This window comes from Musca vetustissima, unplaced genomic scaffold (genome assembly GCF_032173495.1).
Source record: "Musca vetustissima isolate MV318-11 ecotype Yass unplaced genomic scaffold, APGP_CSIRO_Mvet_v1 utg1260, whole genome shotgun sequence".
Taxonomy (NCBI): Eukaryota; Metazoa; Arthropoda; class Insecta; order Diptera; family Muscidae; genus Musca; species Musca vetustissima.
This window is the reverse complement of record NW_026883184.1, coordinates 128829-144331: the sequence shown is the minus strand read 5'-3', so window position 1 is coordinate 144331 and position 15503 is coordinate 128829. Positions and strand designations below refer to the sequence as shown.

At 33.8% G+C, this 15503-nt stretch overlaps 3 protein-coding genes across 3 annotated transcripts; 2 read left to right on the top strand and 1 right to left on the bottom strand.

The window, feature by feature from the left end:
- Positions 1-2771: 2771 nt before the first annotated feature.
- LOC133329982 (uncharacterized) lies at positions 2772-4001 on the top strand. Its single transcript, XM_061538440.1, has 5 exons — positions 2772-2797; positions 2890-3013; positions 3099-3300; positions 3355-3587; positions 3651-4001. The coding sequence occupies exons 1-5, from the start codon at positions 2772-2774 to the stop codon at positions 3999-4001; spliced, it is 936 nt and encodes a 311-aa protein (XP_061394424.1).
- Positions 4002-8548: 4547 nt separating this feature from the next.
- On the top strand, positions 8549-10100 carry LOC133329981 (serine protease snake). The gene is given in 7 exon segments (XM_061538439.1): positions 8549-8872; positions 8874-8930; positions 8933-9023; positions 9137-9273; positions 9330-9439; positions 9511-9535; positions 9538-10100. Coding segments are annotated over 7 exon segments (1305 nt in total). The 3' UTR covers positions 10099-10100.
- Positions 10101-10658: 558 nt separating this feature from the next.
- On the bottom strand, positions 10659-13239 carry LOC133329980 (serine protease snake-like). The gene is made up of 5 exons (XM_061538438.1): positions 13068-13239; positions 11347-11552; positions 11152-11270; positions 10938-11090; positions 10659-10782 (listed from the first exon to the last, which is right to left on the bottom strand). The coding sequence occupies exons 1-5, from the start codon at positions 13237-13239 to the stop codon at positions 10659-10661; spliced, it is 774 nt and encodes a 257-aa protein (XP_061394422.1).
- Positions 13240-15503: the final 2264 nt, after the last annotated feature.

Genomic DNA, 15503 nt, shown 5'->3' with positions numbered 1-15503 from the left:
ATCTCTGTATAGAATATTTCTCCAGTAAAATTCGTAATTTAAAAAAAAATCCTCTTTTTCGAACTTTGAACTATTTCGTAAAGCATTTATTCGAATTTACATTTTCATTACTTTTTATTTTGTTTTCTTGTGCTTTTCTTTCTTTGCAGACACCTTTAATATTGAAAATCAAAACAATGAATAGCGAATTATTTCTGAACACCTTGAAGTACTATTTGAATACAGTGGGCTGGACAGCGATGGCGGCGTCATCGGCATTTTATTGTATTTGTTTATTTAGGTAAGTAATAAAATTGAAAAAATAATGAAAATTAAAATCGGTATCGAAGACACTCCCCCTTCAGATGAATGTGGGTTATTATTAGACCTCGGATTTTGCATATTTGCATATTTTTTAATAATGAAGATATCGAAATTCTGATTGGACACAAATTCGTTTCAAAGGATTTAGAATTATTTGAAGGGTTCATATTTTTTAATTTTTTGCATATTTGCATATTTTGCATATGCACGAGATATGCAAAAAATATGCAAAATATGCAAAAAATATGCAAAATATGCAAAAAATATGCAAAATATGCAAAATATATGCAAAATATGCAAAAAATATGCAAAATATGCAAAATATATGCAAAATATGCAAAAAATATGCAAAATATGCTAGGTCGATATGCAATAAATATGCAAAATATATGCATAAAATATGCAAAATATAGGCCAAATATGCAAAAATATGCAAAATATATGCTAAAATATGCAAAATATGCAAAAAATATGCAAAATATGCAAACATGCAAAATATGCAAACATATGCAAAAATATGCAAAATATGCAAAATATATGCACAATATGCAAACATATGCAAAATATGCAAAAATATGCAAAATATGCAAACATATGCAAAAATATGCAAAATATGCAAAAATATGCAAAAATATGCAAAATATATGCAAAATATGCAAAATATATGCAAAATATGCAAACATATGCAAAATATGCAAAAATATGCAAAATATATGCAAAATATGCAAAAAAATATGCCCGGTGTGCTAGGTCGATATGCGAGAAATATTCAAAAAATATGAAAAATATTGGCAAAAATATGCAAAATATGAGCAACATATTTCACATAAGCAATTATTTTAATCAAAAAAAAAAAAAAAAAAAAAAAAAACAAAAAAAAAAAAAATTTTTCATGGTAGTTTTCGAATTTGTGTGCTTTCTTTATTTTTAACCTATAGAAATCTAATTTTGTATGTATGCGTTTCATGGTTCAACTGTTAGATTTTTGGGGCATTATGAAAAATTTGCTAAATATATGTATAAAACATGCAAACATATTTAACCATTATATGGCGATATACTAAAACGTGGACCGATATATCCCATTTCCAATACCAAACATCCTAGGAGTAATAATAATATATGTGCAAAATTTCAAAGTTCTATCTTTAATAGTGCGACCTAGCATACCGTGCATATTTTTTGCATAATTTGCATATTTCGCATATATTTTGCATATTTTTTGCATATATTTTGCATATTTTTTGCATATATTTTGCATATTTTTTGCATATATTTCGCATATTTTTGCATATTTTGCATATTTTTGCATATTTTTCATATTTTTGCATATTTTGCATATCGACAATGCATATTTTGTATATTTTTTGCATATATTTAACGCATATCGACCTAGCATACCGTGCATATTTTTTGCATATTTTGCATATTTTTGCATATTTTGCATATTTTTGCATATATTTTGCATATTTTGCATATGTTTGCATATTTTTGCATATGTTTGCATATTTTGCATATATTTTGCATATTTTGCATATTTTTGCATATGTTTGCATATTTTGCATATGTTTGCATATTTTTGCATATTTTGCATATGTTTGCATATTTTGCATATTTCGCATATTTTTGCATATTTTGCATATCGACAATGCATATTTTGTATATTTTTTGCATATATTTAACGCATATCGACCTAGCATACCGTGCATATTTTTTGCATATTTTGCATATTTTTTTGCATATTTTGCATATTTTTTGCATATTTTGCATATTTTTTGCATATTTTGCATATTTTTTGCATATTTTGCATATTTTTTGCATATTTTGCATATTTTTTGCATATATTTTGCATATTTTTTGCATATATTTTGCATATTTTTTGCATATTTTTTGCATATTTTTGACATGACCCCAAATATCGATCAATTAAAGCATGAAACGCATAAATACAAAATTTGAGTCCAATCGGATAAAGCATAAAAAATATGCAAAAATCCGAGGTCTAGTTATTATATGTCCACTAGGGGACCTAATGACCGTTTTTTTAACTAAATACTTTCAAACTTTAGATTTTAAATTAATGGTCTGTTCCAGTACTTTTTTAATAGTAAATCTAGTAAAAGGGAAACATTTCAAAATTGCTCTCAGAGTACAAAATAATTTGAAAAGTTCGGGAACGCAAATCTAGTAAATGTGCCAAAATTAGATAGCAATACTTCAAAATCAACATAACAGCCAATCAGAAGCATTCCTGTTTACCATTTTTACTCGGCCAAATTTATCGAGTAAAAAGTTTTCAAAGAGAACGCCATTTTATTTTGTGCTCTCTTAAATCTGATTCAATGTTTTACCAGTTTTAAGGGTTGAGAAACGGTTTTCGAGTAAAAAGTTGCAAAACATGTAAAATGAGTAGATTCTTTTAGGTTCTGGAACGGAACTTCAAAGTTTGTGCCGAAAAACGAGTATCGATGACTTTTGGTCGTTACAGTAGGGGGTACAAATGTTAGGCTCTTTTTTACTTATTAAAGTCCTAGTTATCTCTATGATAATTTGATTTCATATTCAAAATTCTTTTTTTTTCCTTAGGAATCAATTGGGAAGCTTTCAAAAATATACCACACTTTTCCTACCCACCGTATGCGGCATGCAATTCTGTTGGTTACTGCCGGACAAGGCGATGAAACTATTTTGTACGGCTACCTCGCAAGCGGTAAGTAATGAGACTCCAAAAAATATAACAATCACTTCAGACTTAACAACTCCCTTTAAATTCCAATACCAACACTATTTCCTAGGTCCTCGAAGGTCTCTTACAACAATTCCCGAATGTAATAACCCGCCTCCTGCTGAAATCCACACCTCTACAAACCGTTCTCTTTATGATCAATAGTGCCATCATCTTACATTTCAAACGTCTGAAAGTGTATAAAGGATTTTGGTTTATGCAGCCATATGGAATCGAAAAATCGCCCTCCTTTTCCGTTACCCATCAAGTGGGTGAGGGTGGTTTGGCAACTCTTGTCGATATAAATGCCAATATTGTGGAAAAAGATTGGAAACCACGTGCCGAATGTGTTCATGGAAAAATGAAATGTTCCAAATTTATTTTGGATGGCATAAAAGTTGGCCTCACCTGTGGCATACCCATGGATTTGCTGAATGCTCTTTTGAAGGGTGGCGTACCCAAAGGTTGCAAGGGTATACATAAGGTTTTGCTGGCCAAACTCAAACAATTTCGACCAAATATGGCGGGATTTTTCTTGCTCTATGGTGGTATATATAGGGTAAGTTATTCGAACAAATTTTCAATATTCAGACTCCATAAATATGTCTTCTTTTTCTTCCAGATCTCCTCATGTTTGTTATACAAATACTATGGTCATTTGTCTCGTGATTTGCAACACATCTTGGCTGCCTTCCTTGGTGGTGCTTCATACTTATGGGTTAATAAGGTCTCCTTCTTCACCTTGTCCACAGTTATTGCCATTCAGGCTTTGTGGCAAGAATTCTGCGATCGTATGACCACGGCCAAGAAAACCTCGAAGAATTTAGTTTTGAGACTACTGAAAGATGTGTCATTTTCCCACGTGATCTTTACCCTGAATATGGGCTATTTAATACACAACTTCATAATGAATTATGAAGTATTGAATAGTTTGACGAGAGGATTTTTGGATGGACTCAGTTCAAATCAGTAAGTATTTATTAAAAAAATAATCTACCAACAATTAGATGGGCTGTATTGAATATCAGTAATATAATGCTGGACAAGCATGGGGACTGGTGCCCTTGTTTACATGGATCAATAAGCTCGTTCTCTGCGTTCTCTTTTAGCGAGTCATTTGATATGGCCGTTTCTCATTTATTCCGAGTATTTTCTCTCTGCCCACTCCTACAGTAATATTTGTTGACCTCTAGTTGGTCAAGAGGGTGCAAATATCGCGAAATATTGTCCAAGCTAAGAATATAGAACCACATAATGTTCCTGAAAGTTGTGTAGGGTATCATATGGTCGGCCCGTCCGACTATACTGCTCCGCTCACTGGTTTTTATTGTATGGGTGTTTTTTCGATAGTCCAGGATATTTTAAAATTTTGTATTATGTTGTAGGTCACATTTGTTCCTTGAGAAAGTTCTTTTGAGTTCTCGGATTCCAAAGCAATAAGAGAAGGTCTGTAGATACCCTTGGAGCTCTATTAGCTTTAACTTTCACCGGCATTTCATTGTGATTCCCAAGGCCAGGTCTTCAACCAGTTCCTGGACCTTATGATTTTTTGAATAGGCCAGTCGCCGAAAATGTCGTTAAAATCGGAGAAATGATCGAAGTTGACCGGTATGTTAGCAGTCGTAACATCGCCCAGGAGCTAAAAATCGACCATAAAACTATTTTAAACCATTAACACAAAGCTGGATTGAAAAAGAAGGTCGATGTTTGGGTGCCACACCAATTAACAAAAAAAAATAAGATGGATCGAATTTCCGTCTGCGAAGCCTTAGCCAAACGTAATGAGATATATCCATTTATTTAACGGATGGTGATGGAGATGAGAAATGGATCACATACAATAACACTGTGCGATAACACATCTGCAGTGACTTGCCAGAAACGTCGGGAGCTTGGTTGGGACTTTATTGCATTCAAAATTTCTTTAATGATAAATAATTTGTATCTAGGAAGGATTTTGAAAATCGACTACTGGAGTTTTTTTGTAAATGGAGGGCAGGACTTCTATGAGTGAGGCATTCTGAAGTTACCTTTAAAATGGCAACAAATCATACAACAAAAAGGTGCAAATCTGATCTTCCGAAGCATGTTAAATAAAGTTCAATAGTTCATATAAAACTAATGGATTTATTTTTTTGCTCAACCTAATATATTAAAACAAACCGCGGATATCTAATTAGTAACACGATTATGAATGAGCGTAATACGTGAGTACATCAACGACTACAATTCCTTCTGAGGCTTCTTTATCAGATTTTGCAATGTTTCCCTTTTACTAGATTTACTATTAAAAAAGTACTGCAACAGGCCAAAACTGTTGAACATTCGATTGGTCGTATCAACACTTATTCGATACATTCAATTTATAATTTGTATCGAATTATTTTGGAAATTATATATGCGAATTTTTTAACACTTATGCAGAGGTCGGTAAGAGTGTATGAAATAAATAAATGCCAAAGCAGAAACACATCCGAACAATGAATCATGGTTGTGGTAGTGGTGTTTTTTTTTTTGGAAGAATACATTTGTTTTTGTGAAAGAGGGAGAGAGAGGAGAATGAGCGTAAATAAAACGGTGTTGGAAAATATTTCTGAAATTAATGAAATGTTTTGGAAAAAATTGCGACTTTCTCATGATTATATGAGTTTTTATATGTATTCAATGAAAAACTAACAATGAATATGCCCTCAAGTTGTCGGTATATTTCAGATGGTTAGATATTGCTCTTATATAACGGTTATAATCTTTCTGTAGAAAATGGTCGGTAGAATGAATTTTCCAAACGATACTTTGGATTCTGTTTGGGTAGCCAATTTCCCTATCAAAATTATTGAATGATGGTTAGATATTCCTCCCATATAACGATTATAATCTTTGAGTAGAAAATTGTCGATAGGATCAAATTTTCTGGTTTGCCAATTTTTTTTACCAATCTATGCCGTTTTGAATTTTTTGAAAACTACTTAAAAACTAATTTCAATTTCTCTATATTATTTCAGAACAAGAATTATCCGTGATAGAATAACAAAGAGCAGCATGGAAGAACTTATGGCCATGGCAAATACAAATGCGGTGAAAACGTTTCTTTAAATTGTAAAATACAATTAGTTATAAGGAAAAAATATTAAATATTCTTATTATAGATATATTATAAGGAGTTATATATTACAAACCGAACAATAAATGTTATATAAGATTTGTAAATATTTTTATTAAAACACATAATTGATTTTTTTTTGTACATTATCTGGCTATAGAATTATGAAGTAATGACCCCTTATAATTGTTATACCCTTCAGGGTATTTTGTATTTGTACAAAAGGAAACGAGACAGATCCATAGTTCCTTCTGAGAATATGCATAGAATCACTTTCTGAGTCGATTAATGCATGTTCATCTGTTGATGTTAAATTTTAAACAAAGTACTAGTCGCATTTATAAACCGATTTGGATGAAATTTGGGCCCATTTATTTGGGCCAATGACGAACCCTATTGAAATTGGTGAAAATCGGTTCAGATATATTTATACCTCCCATATATATTTTCGTCCGATTTTATGTAAATGGTGCACTAAAGCCCCTTCATTCCACTTGAGCTGTACGAAATTTTGCATAGCGTACTGAATTAAGACTAGAATGATGTGTGCAAAGTTTCGTGAAAATCGATTCAGATTTAGATATAGCTCCCATATATATTTTCGTCCGATTTAACCCAAATTATGCTCCAAAGTCCCTAAATATCTTTCGATTTACACGAAATTGGGTATAGCGCACTAAATTAAGTCTATAATGATGTGTGTTAAGTTTCGTCAAAATAGGTTCAGATTTAGATATAGCTCCCATATATATTTTCGTCCGATTTAAGGTAAATGATGCTCCAAAGTCCCTAAAGATCTTTCGATTTGTACGAAATCTGGCATAGCGTACTGAATTGAGTCTATAATGCTGTGTGTTAAGTTTCGTCAAAATCGGTTCAGATTTAGATATAGCTCCCATATATATTTTCGTCCGATTTTATGTAAATGGTGCACTAAAGCCCCTATATTCCTCTTGAGTTGCACGAAACTTGGCATAGCGTACTGAATTGAGCCTAGAATGATGTGTGCTAAGTTTCGTAAAAATCGGTTCAGATTTGGATGTAGCTGCGATTTCCGTCCGGTTTGTAGTAAATTGTGCACTAAAGATCCAAATTTTGAAGTTATTACAGCCTTACGTGTGTTCAGTTTTGTGGAAATCGTTTCAGATATACATATAGCTCCCATATATGTTTTCGTCACATATTTAAGTCCATTCAATTTCATGAAAATGCTCCATCGAAAAGGCGACGTTTGTTAGGATACATATGTAGAATATACCCATATAGTCGGCCCAGTCCGACTTTACTACCTTTCTTACTGATTGTCAATTAGTTTAGGGTAGCCCCAATATAATATGCCATTTTTTTGGGTTCATCTTTGGGTAGAAAATCGATGTACCAAAAATTATCAGTACTTATCCATCAGGATAGCTTCCATATAACGATACTGCCCATTTTTCGGTCTTTTGGAGATAAAGGCACGTTTTCAACCAAAATTGAGTTCTCATTTGGTATCAAATCTGCATTTTTGGTTCGTTCAAGGCCCACCATAATTTTATAACTTGACTGCATTTTTTAATGTCAACCTCAAGTTGGAGGGTATACAAATTTTGACCCTACCGAACTTAACGGCATTTAGATTAGGCGAGTTTACTTATCGTCCTTTTTTGAACTTGCTTCATGCGTCTATACAAGGCAATTCGGTTTCAAAAATATTTTTTTTTACATTTGGTGAATGTTCGCCTTACCCCTATCTCCAACAAACAAAGACTTGCGGCAAGTAAACTCGTCTAATCTAAATTGGGACTTATATCTTATTTTACCTTGTTTTTTTATGTTATGTTATGGACTTAGGCTAAAATATACTGTAAACCTAATTCCATTATTACCTATTTTGTTTTGCTCTACCTCATCGGCAAACATCACTGAACAGTTTGATACATCACAAATGTCATTAAGCATTGACAATTCGAGCTTAGAGCAGTATCATTATAATTTTCATTATAACAAGTTAAGAAAGAGAATTAAGAAAAACAATCATATGGACCACCAAATGATCTATGTAAAAATAAATGTAATGTTAATTGTCTATAATATTATTGTTGGATCTATAAAGGGTAAGCTTAATAAAAAATCGGAAAATATAAACCCCTTATAACCATTAAAAAATATTCATAGCTTTGGACACCCCTCCGGTTTATCATTATCAATATCAAACCACCAGACTTACCATACAAAAAGAATGGCCAATTAAACCACCCGGAGATCTGATCGATAATCATGGAAACGAAGCTAATAAACACCACAAACATCCGACCTCTTCAACACAACTTCCGGAAGATCCGGATCAACAACATCGTCTTTATCCACCCAACAAAGCGGCAACGGGGACATTTTACATATCCCCCATGCCGGTTAATATTTTTAAATCTCCTCAACAAATGTCAGCAACAGCTGTTGCAACAACTACCAAACCAAAAACCCTAGCCACCAGTACCAATAAACCTCCACATCCATTGACATTTTTCCTGAATAAATTACCCACAGATGGTGAGGAAAGTTCGGGGGGTAATTTACAACCAGTAAATCCTGCACCAATGCTTAAACCCAATCCCTTTGCCAATCATCAGGGTCAACAGATACAATTTGCCACAAAGACGGGTGGCCATATTGTTGCACCGAATGGTAATATTTTCAAAGGTCCACCGCTGCGTCGTGAAGAGGGTGCATTTTGTAAGCGGAGTTTTGATGGTCGCAGTGGTTATTGCATTTTGGCATATCAGTGTTTGCATGTCATCCGAGAATATCGTTTACATGGCACAAAAATTGATGTGTGCACCTATAGGCGTAATATACCGGTTATTTGTTGTCCTCTGGCCGATAAACATATTGATGATCAGAGGATAAGTGCGCAAAGTAAGTTCGGCTAGGTTCTTAGCTTGAAAACATTTTTTTAAAACCCACGCCTAGGTTCTTAGCTTGAAAAATTATTCTTAAAAAAATCCTCTGAATCCCTCTTTCTCTTCCAGAATGTCAAGAATACCATGATGAAGTAAGAGGTATACGACTAGGCTTGCCAAGAGTACTATCCGGTAAAATGTGTGTATCCAGTGTTCCGCTAATTGTTGGAGGTCAAGTTACACGAAGTGAGGATTATCCTCATATGGTAAGGAATACTTCAGAATTTTAGACCAAGAAATTAATTTGGTGCACATCTTTTAGGCTGCCTTGGGTTGGACCCAAAGTGACAAGGAGTTGAAATGGGGATGTGGCGGTACCTTAATAAATGAGCGATTTGTATTGACAGCGGCCCATTGTGCAACATCTGGAGGGTAAGTTCCACAAATATAGACAACCAAATCAAAATCCGAATTTTTTTTTTGATTTTCCTCCACTTCACAGAAGACCACCGGATATGGTTCGCCTGGGCAGTCGTAACCTCAATGAAACCTCCAAACATCAAATGGATATCAAAATTTTGGTTATTATTCTCCATCCGAAATATCGTTCCTCATCCTATTATCATGACATAGCCCTGCTGAAGTTGACCCGAGATGTTGAATTTTCCGAAACCATACAACCGGCTTGCTTGTGGCAACAACCTGATATGGATATGTCATTGGGCATTGCAACCGGTTGGGGTCGTACCGAATTTATGGGTCCCAAATCAAATGATTTACAGAAAGTCGATTTAAATATTATCGATCAGAAAATCTGCAAAGATATTTATCGTAAGGAGCGGCGTCTGCCTCGCGGTATTATTGAGGGTCAATTTTGTGCCGGCCACTTGGAAGGTGGCAAGGACACATGCCAAGGAGATTCTGGAGGACCCTTACACGTGGAATTGCCCGAATTCAATTGTGTGAAATTTGTCATTGGCATTACATCGTTTGGTAAATTTTGTGCGGCTCCCAATGCCCCCGGAGTATATACGAAAATTTATACCTATTTAGATTGGATTGAAAAGATCGCATTTCGTAATGGAATTTAAAGAAACATCTTCACCCCTTTTCCTGCCCTCTGTTGACTGTGTATAACCCTGCCTGTAATTTAAGAATATTTAATTTTATTTTTATTAATTTTTAAAATAGTTTGACAAAATATATGTAGGTATGTATAAGTTCCGAAGAGATCCGCATCTTCTTTCATTTCCATACTTGATTTTCTATCCACTCGATGAAAGCAGATATCCGGGTATAAATACTGGGTATGCCAGTGGCACAGCCATCACCAAAGGATGTCAAGCCCACAACATAGGGAACATAGGTTTGATATTTGAACACATTTAAAAGCAATGGGCCACCGGAGTCACCCTGTAACAAAAACACGAAAATAAAACTCAGTTTTCTATAGATATCCGCTCTTCGAAAATTACCTGACAAGTATCCATTTTCCCATTGGGATCTCCAGCACAGATTTGCCCCGCATCTAGGCCACTGGGTAATTTATCAGCTTTGTCATAATGCGATTTACAATTTTCATTTGTTAGGACATTTAGGCGAACCTTTAGCAAACGATCTGACGTAGGTCCAGCTGTAAAAAAAATCGGAATTAAATATTTTTCAAGTGGGTGTACATTAAGGGGAACTCACCAAATTTTGTTTGGCCATAGCCAATGGCCGTCACCACTTCTTGGGGTAGTCCCTCATTAGGCCAGAGGCATGAAGGACGGATCCTAAAATAGTAAACAATTGAATTAAAACTTATTTCTAACTAAGGAAATTTTTTTAAATCCACACCTTTGATATTACTTGAAAAATTATTTTTAAATAAAAATCCACACCGTTGATATTACTTGAAAAAAAAAACAAAATATTTAGAAAACCTTACCTTGAACGTTTTTCCAATTTAACCACGGCTATATCATTGTAGGCATAATTCGAATCATAGTCCGGATGTTGGATAATACGTCGAATTCGTATCATTTCATCATCACGTCCATTCAAATCTCCACCACCAAGGCGGACAATTTTTGGGGACTCGCTATAAAAAAAAAACAGAAAATAAATATTTTCCGAATGAAAGTAAAAAAATCGCTCCATACCCCCCGAAATCGGCACAGTGGGCTACTGTCAAAACATATTTCGGAGCAATTAACACACAACCACAATGATATCGAATTTCCGAACGTCTGGATGAAGATTGACGCCAACCAAGAGCACACTAAAAAAACAACAAATAGGAATAAAATTTTTATCACATCTATTTTCAGAGACCTAGCTAGGTTAATTCTAAATACCATATAGGGAAATTCATTCTTATGAGCGGCTATACCACCAACCACCTCTGTATCTTGAACTTTTTTCTTTATAATAATTTCATCGTGTGTAGGTGGTTCATTTACTTCATCGTTTTCTACTTGCGAGCTGTTATTATTGGAGGATCTTCTTGATCTATGACGACGGCGATGAGAACGTGAATAAGGGTTGTATATGGCTTCGCATTCTAAGGAAAAAGAATTGGGTTAAAATTCGCAATAATTTTAGAACAAAGCTCAAAAAAAAAAAGAAAATATGTAAAGAAAAAAATCAACATTGGATTTCGGAGGTTAAAACCCTTGCTCCGATGTTTGTACCCTGTGGTACAGGGTATTATGTCTTTGTGCGTAGTAAACGAGATAGACCATAGTTCCTTTTGAGAATATAGAATCACTTTCTGAGTCGATTTATGCATGTCCGTCTGTCCATGTATTTTTGTGAACAAAGTACAGGTCACATTTATAATCCGAATTGAATGAAATTTGTCACAGCTCTTTTATTTGGCCCAAGGACGAAAAATATTGAAATTGGGAAAAATCGGTTCAGATTAAGATATAGCTCCCATATATATGTTCGTCCGATTTAATGTAAATGATGCACCAATGTCCCTATATATCTTTCGATTTGCACGAAATTTGGCATAGCGTACTGAATTGAGCGTAAAATTATTTCTGCCAAGTTTCGTGAAAATCGGTCCAGATTTAGATATAACTCCCATATACAGTTTCGTCCGATTTAATGTAAATGGTGCACCAATGTCCCTATTAATCTTTCGATTTGCACGAAATTTGGCATAACGTAGTGAATTGAGCCTAGAATGACGTCTGCCAAGTTTCGTGAAAATCGGTTCAGATTAAGATATAGCTCCCATATATAATTTCATCCGATTTTATGTAAATGGTGCACCAAAGTCCATATATATCTTTCGATATGCATGAAATTTGGCACAACGTACTAAATTGAGCCTAAAATGATGTCTGCCAATATTCGTGAAAATCGGTCCATATTTAGATATAGCTCCCATATATTGTTTCGTCCGATTTTATGTAAATGGTGCACAAAACTTCCTATATATCTTTCGATTTGCACGAAATTTGGCAAAACGTACTGAATTGAGCCCAGTGTAATGTCTGCCAAGATTCGTGAAATTCTTATATTGCATAGCGTACTGAATTTAGTCCAGAATGATATGTGCCAAGTTTCGTGAAAATCGGTTGAGACACATATATTATCGATTGATTTTAAGCAAGGAACCAACAATATATGGTTGATAGGAACAAAACGTACCGAAATTAGTATAACCTAACTTGTGACAAGTTTCGTTGAAATCGGTTCATATTTGGATATAGATTCCGTATATATTTTCGTCAGATGAAATTTTGCACAACATACAAAATTGAGCATAGAATAACATAGTTGCGTTTTCTAGAAGTACAGACATCGGATGTCCTATTTATATCTGTTTGAAGTCGATTTACATACATTTGTCCCATTGTAACAAACGAATGACATATTTATGGATTGATCTAAGTCGATTCACATTTAGATAACTATCACATATTTTAGATCATCCAATTTCATGTTAACAGTCCTGTTTAATATACCCATAGTGGTGAAGGGTATCATATAGTCGGCCCCGTCTTTACTACTGTCCTTACTGGTTTTATTTATTTATTTTTTTTGTTCATCTACATTTACATACCTACTTCACTTCTCCTAGTGCGAACGTTTAAGCTCATATGGGTGTTGGATAAAAATGGATGATTTTCGGCGGATTCAATAACCGTTGGCGGTTTGCGGTTTTTTGGTCCAACATATGCTTCAGGGCAGCAAACAATATTATCATAACCACTGGTATAACAATTGAATGGCATTTGTTGATAAAATTGCCAATTTTGAAGAGCACTTTGACATTTATGAAATGACCGACAATGACCCTTTAGACCTACAGAGGGCACAAAGCAATTTCCCAGCTTATCAAAGGTCATGGGCGACACTACCGGTGGAGGATAATGCCCATGGCCATGATGGCTGTGACGATGTCCTATCAAATAAAATATTAGAAATTACAAAAAAAAACATATTTTTTTTTCAAAAAAACCTACTTACCCTTAGTATTCAAAACAAATATAGAAGAATATATTAATATGGTAAACACAATTCCACGAATTGATAACATTTTATTCGTGTGATTTTGAATTCTGAATTGATTTTAGAATTCAGTGAATTGATTTTAGAATTCAGTTGTATTCAATGCCACCTAGCTCAGCTCTAATGCGTACTTCACTATCCACCGTCTCTTTGGCAAATGTGAACCCATTTCGAACCTCTTGGTATTTGTATTTCAAATTAAATTTAATTTTGATTTCAATTTAAAATACCTCTCTCCAAAAAAACTCGCATTGCTGAATTAGTCAGTTTAATGAGTGGGTATTTTAGTGTATTTCCAGAAATATAAACATTTATTTGATTTGTGGTTTAGTCGTAATTATACCATCCAGGCACTTGAAGAAAAAACGTAATTTTAGAAGAATTATTCGATGCCATTAGCCTTATTCATACTAAACTCTATTAATGATAAAATTCCATTCCACCCATACCTCACTTATAAGGATATCGTTGGATTCATTATTATAACAATAATTTTAATTTTATTAGTATTAATTAATCCTTATTTATTAGGAGATAATTTTATTTCTGCTAATTATTCACTGGAGAATCCACATCCGTCACCCGATAAAATCATGTCAGAACTCGTAGTATTTAACATGGAGATTATACATTTTTTATGCGATTTTCAAGTTTCTATATAGGCCAGGTCCTAGACAAGTTTTCCAAAATTTAACAACTTGAATTAAAAACACATGAATTAAAAACACATATAAAATCCATCCGAAGTTTGATTTTTTTAACATATTTTTAAACGAGTAAACGAGCGGCATACTTTTTCGCCGGCGTGAAAACCAAACGAAAGAGTTAGTGGCACAAAATGTCAATTATTTGCATTTCGCATTTGAATGGCGAATTTCCATGGACGTTCGAAGCTTGCCTCACTGTCGGATCTTACAATTTCCCTCTGTTTTTTTTCTTACAGTAAGTGTCCCGTAAGTTCCTCCATCTTGATTTACAAATTGTAATGATCTTCACCAGACTCTTTTTCTTCTGATTGATGCTACCATTTTTTCCGACCGTGCTTAGGGCTTGGCGGTGTTCTTATCAGAAGAAAAAAGCCGCAACCAGTTACATGAATATTTACGTTTTATTGGTAGCTAAATTTTATTATGTATATTCGCAATGATCAATGTTAGTATGAAGGAAGATCTTTGAACCTTAGGTGTTTGAGATTCGTCGGTATTAAGGATGATAATATAATTAAGATTAGGTATACGTAGTCGATTGCAAAAATCGACTTTTAGACTTTTCGATTTTTGCCTCTGACCATAAAGTCGATTTTTGCCTTTGACTAAAAAGTCAACTTTTCGATCTTTCGATTTTGTCAAAACTGTTCAAAATCGATTTTCGACTTTTACTGACTTCTGCAAAACTACGAAAAATTCGATTTTGTATATGAATTATTATGAACAGATAAGGTAAAGTTCAGGAAATTGAAATTTTTGGGCAATGTGAGCTTTGTGACAAAAAACCATTAATTTAGGAAGAGAATCGAAAGTCGATCTTGAAACGTCGACTTTACGATTTTCTCCTCGATCAAAAGTCGACTTCGACTTTTAGACTTTTCAATACAAAAAGTCGATTAATGGAATAGTCGAAAGTCGATTTATTTATCCCTAGTTAAGATAAAACTAGATTAAGGTTAACATAAAATATACTTACTATTCAAGGTTCGCGATTTAAAATCTTATTTTAAATTGTGTGTCGATGAAATATCCTTGAAGGATTTATAAATGGAAAAGTCTATAAACTACATACATAATATATCAAATTTGAAGCTGCTTCGACAATAATATTAATTAAATTGTGAGTATTGCGATTATTAAGAATATGAATAGGGTCGATTATGATGAATTTAGGATTTGTTCCATTTTGTATGATCCATGATATTTCGTTTTTTATGCTTGAGTTTCAACCAAGGCGCCATTATTTATTAAAATGCATGTCCATTTGCATCAGCTAATGG